At 37.6% G+C, this 5,887-nt stretch overlaps 1 protein-coding gene across 2 annotated transcripts in view; it reads left to right on the top strand.

The window, feature by feature from the left end:
* LMOD3 (leiomodin 3 (fetal)) overlaps positions 1-2,510 on the top strand; it is a 12,866-nt gene extending 10,356 nt beyond the window's left edge. For both annotated transcript variants that reach the window (XM_012655774.1, XM_012655773.1), the window contains one exon: positions 2,051-2,510. In XM_012655774.1, coding sequence (XP_012511228.1) covers positions 2,051-2,077 — 27 coding nt within the window. In that variant the 3' untranslated portion in view covers positions 2,078-2,510. The remainder of the gene's footprint in view (positions 1-2,050) is intronic.
* The last annotated feature ends 3,377 nt before the right edge of the window (positions 2,511-5,887 follow it).

The following is a 5,887-nucleotide window of genomic DNA, read 5'->3' as shown; positions in this document are numbered from 1 at the left end:
GTGCCAGGCACTGCTCCGGGAACTTGACCCAGGAGCTTAGTGCATCCTAACAACCCTACGTACTAAACACTATGATTTTTCACATTTTGCTTCTGAGGAAACTGAGGCACAAAGTCGTGACTAACTGTCCCAAGGTCATATGCCCAGAATAAGGCTTGACCTCATATCTGAGCACCCTGTGTCCCAGGCAAGCTGATATAAAATTAACCGTCAAAAATACACTGTCCTGGGACACTAGGTCTGTGAACTGTAATGACTCTTTACCTTGTGGAGCCAGAAGCTCTGGCTCTATGGCAGAGTGTATTTGCCTTTTCCCTCAAGCAGCCACAGTATATTAGTGGGTTTGCAGTCTCTGTGGATCCACTGTGTTAGCAGTGCAGTTTGTTCTGGTCATTATCTGGCTCCCTAAAATCCAAAGTCATGGGTTTAAAAGGTAAGCTTCTAAAATTTAAACTATTAACAAGTATGGAGAGTCTGCGTTTCTTACTAAAATTAGTGAAAGCTACATGATTAAATGCCTTTGTAGTATGTCAGCAAGACTTTAGTTTGATATACAGAAATTTGATATTAAATTTTAAAAGTTAAATTTAGTTAAGTTAGTTAAATTTTAAAAGTAAGTAGGAAGCAAGAAGTCTGCTTTAATATTTCTTTTCCAGATAGTTAACCGATGATCATTTAGTGACTCATTTCTCTTTTCCCCAGTGATCTTAAGTGCCAGCTTCGTCATATTTTAAACATGTCAATATGTCTCTGGGTTTACTACGCTGGGTCAGTGTCACATTTTGCTTCTTAAAATATTATTTAGGAAACCTTCCATGCATATATAAACATATATGGAGAATAACATACAAAATGCTTTTTTTCCACGGGTGAGCCCTGCCAAGGTGAAGTCACACCCCTCCCTTCTCAAAGTCTGGCACAAGGGAGGGAGAGGGTCAGAAGCACATGGAGGACCCCTCGGCTTGAAGGTTGGGCAGGCAGCAGCCCATCAAAGGTCCTCTCTGGTGGGTAGGATGCTGGGAAACATCGCTAGCCTAAGGTCGTGGGCAGAGAACTAGCTGTAAGAGGAGCCACTGCAGATGGCCCAAATGCTTCATCCCGTTGGTAGGTGGATGTGGGCAATAGAAGGACAAACATTCTTAGTCATTATTACACAAACTCTCAGTGTCCCTTGCACTACTTCAGCGTCCTCTGGAAGGTACATATGTGACAGATGACTCACTCTCCTAAGATATAATGCCAGTTGAAACCCTTCAACAATTTGCCTTATCTTTAAGCTGTTCCTATGAAAGAGGAGTATAAAGTGAGTTTGCAGCCTTAGACTTATGTTGCTCTTTTCTAATTTTTTTGCCCCTGTAGGGGGGTCTCCAGATAATATTTTTAAATTTTACCAGCCATTAAATTAGGAGTGTGCTTCAAAGAGGAAAGAAAGACCCATTTTAAAAAGAACATTTTATATTCTCGAGGTGGTATTTTTGCAGGTGGTATGTCATAATGGGTACTGAAATCAGGCAGATTTGGATCAAATCCTGCTCTGCCACTTCCTAGCTGTGTGACCTTAGGCAAGTCCCTGTCTCCTCTGAGCCACTTCTCTCCTTACAAGGGTAATAAAGGATGTAATGAGATAATGTTTTAAAAATAAGTGTTAACATTGATTATTCACTTGTATCATGTAACTTAATCCTTACCACAGCCTTGAGAACTACATACTGTTATTGTCATTTTACAGCTGAGAAAATTGATGCCCAATACCATACAACAGATAAATGCTAGTGCCAGGCTTTGAACCCAGACCGACTCTGGCACCTGTCCCCTTGTTTCCATGATGTGCTTTGCCATGTGCTCAGAGCCCTTGGAACAGTCCCTGGCATTAGTAAAGGTCCAACAAATGGTGCTATAGTTGTTTTATCATGGCTTTGGGGGCTCTCTGGCCAGAATTTCTAATCTAGTGTGCATCCTTCGAGGCATGTGAACTTAGTAATTTTTGCTGCAAAGCTCTTGATTTTCCAGGATTAATTTTCTTCCTTTTCTTCAAATGCTTAACTCACAGGTACAACTGCCAAAAGAACTGGAATAAGGGCAACTGAATCACCTAGAAGAACAAGAAATTAAAATAATGACTCTTGGATTACAGCTTGAAGACTTTGAGCAGCAATACTTCTGGATACAGGTGGCAGAACTGGGAACAATGCTAACATCTGATAGGGGTATTTGTAAGAGGCTGAATGCTTGGGCCATGATGCAATAAGGGGCTGAAGAGAAAAGGGAAGGAGATAAAATATGAATATTCAGAGGCAACATTTTCTACTTCCAATCAATTTGAGTGACTTAGGTGAAATTTAGAGTCATGTTTCCAGAAGCAGAAGTTAAAAATATTTTGGGGTAAACTTTCACTTTACTATTGCTTTCTTCTGGTAAATAACAATAAATACAAAGTGTTAACAGAAGTGTTAACTCTTATATTCCCATTTTTCCTCCTTCCATCTCCTTTGCTGTCATTTATTACACAGTATCTTAAAGGGAACAAATCACGTTTCACACTATGGAAATGTGATGAGTACTTGAGCTTCTGGCTCTTCTGTTTGCAGTGGAAGGACTGTTAATTAGCTCTTCTTGGGACAATCAGTGGAGATTTCCAGTTTCCAACCCTGTCTAGCTTTCTCCCTTGGCAACTCCCTTGGTGTTTTGGGGTATTCTTCCAATAGGAGTCTCTGTGAGGGAAGAACACATAAGCTACAGGATGTGAAAAAAATCAAAGTGTCACCAGGATAAGTAGTGTAAACCCTGCATATATATAAAAACTTCCTGGCAGTGAGTTTCCATATGTAAGGACAATGGGAGACAGCATGCTGTTTTTGCAGAAAAATTTTTTTCCATTAAGTAGTAGTTATTGACAAGCTTTTGGTTTTACACACACACACACACACACACACACACACACACACACACACGTTGGTCTGTGAATCTAATTCGATCTTGTTACCGTCCTCAAAAATCTTCTAAAGGAAACTTGCTTATAGGATTAAACTCAAACTCCTTATCCTATCCTTTAAAGCGCTCTATTGCCTGGCCCCAATTCACTAACGCAGGCTTATCTCCCACAAATCCTTTATATTCATCTTGCTAAAACATCCTCATGCACCCCCTTGAGCCTTTGCTCTCATTAACCCTTCCCTAGAACATCCCCCGAGACTTCTCTCCTGCCCTCCATTAATGTGGGTCCCACCCAATCTTCAAAGCTCAGGTCAGGGCCGGTCTCCTCCACAAAAACCTTCCCAACAACTCCAACCCATGTTCTTTCCTTCTTCTAAATTCCTAGAGCCCTAAACTATCCATTCTAGTCACTAGCCTAGAATTTGAGATTTTTGTAATAACAGAAGTAGCATGAACCCTAGAAGTGAGGAAATCAAGCTTTGGTGCCTTTTCTTTCTTCTTTACCTCATGAATAATTGGCACCTGCCCTCTTTCTCCTTTGGTGTCATCACAGGTGGTATTGAACAGCCTGGGGAAAATGGATCTAATGGAGACAAATGTAAAATAACACATTTTTTTTTGGAAGAACAAGCCATAGGAAAGAAATATGGTGTTTCCGTTTTTTTAAAGACAATTTTGTGTATACAGAGATATCCAAATTTAAATATAGTTTTCAATCAAACAACTAATTTTAGAATAGCCAACGGCTGACAGCTTTGTTTTCTTGTCCTTTAATACTTCTATAAAATATCCTTGCATACGAAGCAGGATAGTTAAGAAAGGGCTACAGTAAATAAAACTTTAAGTGTCTAGCATACTCTAAGAGGCTAAACTCTAATAGGACAAAGCGTTCTAAGCATAATCAAAAGCTTAATGTAAATTAGCTGAAGTTCTGGAAAGCCCTTATGCATTTGCTTGTATAGCCACAATATTAACAAAGTCCAAAATTTCAAAAAGTCTTGAAAGAGGACTTTAATCTTAGACATATCAAAAAAAGATGATCCAATTTCATAGTTTACTGCCTTTTCAAAACACAGGTCTTGTCAAGAGAGGTGAAGCAGTTCATATTGTGCTTTTTCTACCCACCATCCCCACCCGAAAGATCTCAGTGGAAGATTTTAACTTGTTTTTTAAATGTCATGATAATTTACAACATTTATGTTTTTCCGTTATTATCCTTCCAGAACTGACCACTGGCCATTAGTAATTACAATGAGTGAGTATCTTTTTTATTCAAGTTGGTACTTTCTCCGAATTTATTATATTGAGTCAGTAGGATTCACCTTGTAGAAGATGGGAGGACTTAAACAGTATATGAAATCCATGTCAGGTTTAAAAAAAAGGATCCCACTGAAACTCAGTTTTATCCTGGCTGCAAATTAATAAGGCATTAAAGTTTTATTAAACAGTATTTGAACATACAGCTAAGTATGTTTGCTGTATAGTAAGTACCTCCTCACCGTTTATCGGGTTGTCACCGAGTTTCTCAGATATTTAACACAGATGTGCATTAAATAAAGTCTCACAAAAAAACCTTTGATAAATTTTATTCTTCATATTTGGGTAAGGGTACAGATTCTAGACCATGTCTGTGAACTCATGGTGATATCACTGTGCTAAAAATGAAGGCTGTAGTTTGGCTGAGAAATTAAGCAAGAAAAACCAGAAGGAGCATATGCTATTGCTTCTTATTCTAGGACATACAGAGTTCCTCAGCGAGTACATTGCAATTGTCTTCACAATTTGATGCTGGGGAGTCCTAAATGTTTTCTACTTCACCTATGACATCACTCAATTGGCAGGCAAAACATTTTTTATAACCTAATCCTAAAAACATGAGAAATAAAGGGACAAAAGTAACAATATATAAACTCATGCTATCTTAATTCTAATGTCTGTCTATAAAAGCATATGGTTGTAACAATTGCTATCTAAAATTTTTATGAATGGCAAAAGCCAGTGATCTCTCCCATTTTCATTACCATTTTTAAAAGTCTTTTTGCTTGCTCATCTAAAGATGCTTCTCAGATTTCAAAAGGTCAGCTATTGTTGTCCTCTTTGTGCCCCAAAGGAATTAATAAAATGCACATTCATTTCCTTCTTTCTAAATGTTCCAGTTAAAAATTAAACAATAAAAAAAATGGGAAACATTATCTTGGACATTTTTGTTCATTATAACAACAAAAAATGTGCAATATAAATAGAACTCAAGTTTTGTTTTATTTTTTTGTCTGGTTGTTTTTTTAACAAGTCTGTCAAGAATAATATAGGTTACGTAGCTGTAACCTTCTTAAGGAAAATGACATTTAAGTTTGCAACAAATACCTGCTGGTGAAAACACATTACTAGCGTTTCAAAAATTTACAAAAATTTAACAAAATATTCTAAACAGCTATCTTTTTATGTGTAAACAAAGTATAAACAACTGGTTTATCCAGTTTCCACTGCACATCAAACAGGCGGCAAAGTGAGAAAGATCGTCTTTGATTTTAAAAGAGTCATAATAAAAACTAAACTAATTTATACCCCACATATTACAATCCTAAGGGATACTTTTGGAGGAGGATGCTGGAGGGGGTTAGAAACAGGCTAACGCATGACATCACCTACTTTAACAACCTGTTCACTTACTAATATTTTTTCCTACAAGATAACAGTATTGTTGCTGTAGAATCCATAATTGTTTTATTTTCTTTTATTCCCCTAAAGAAATAAGTGTGATCGATTTCCCACTAGATTTCATAAATACACTCGAAACTTCAGACACAATAGGAGAGTGGTTTTCTTTCAGTTTCTGAGGCCTTCTCTCTACAACATCAGAGATGTTAATACTTTGGCCTATACATACATGCTGCCATAGATAGTTGGGTGGTACGTGCACCTCCAATTTAAAAAATACAAGCAGAAAGTAGGT

Source organism: Propithecus coquereli, unplaced genomic scaffold (assembly GCF_000956105.1).
Source record: "Propithecus coquereli isolate 6110/MARCELLA unplaced genomic scaffold, Pcoq_1.0 Scaffold486, whole genome shotgun sequence".
Classification (NCBI taxonomy): domain Eukaryota; kingdom Metazoa; phylum Chordata; class Mammalia; order Primates; family Indriidae; genus Propithecus; species Propithecus coquereli.
This window is presented reverse-complemented; position numbering and strand designations above follow the sequence as displayed.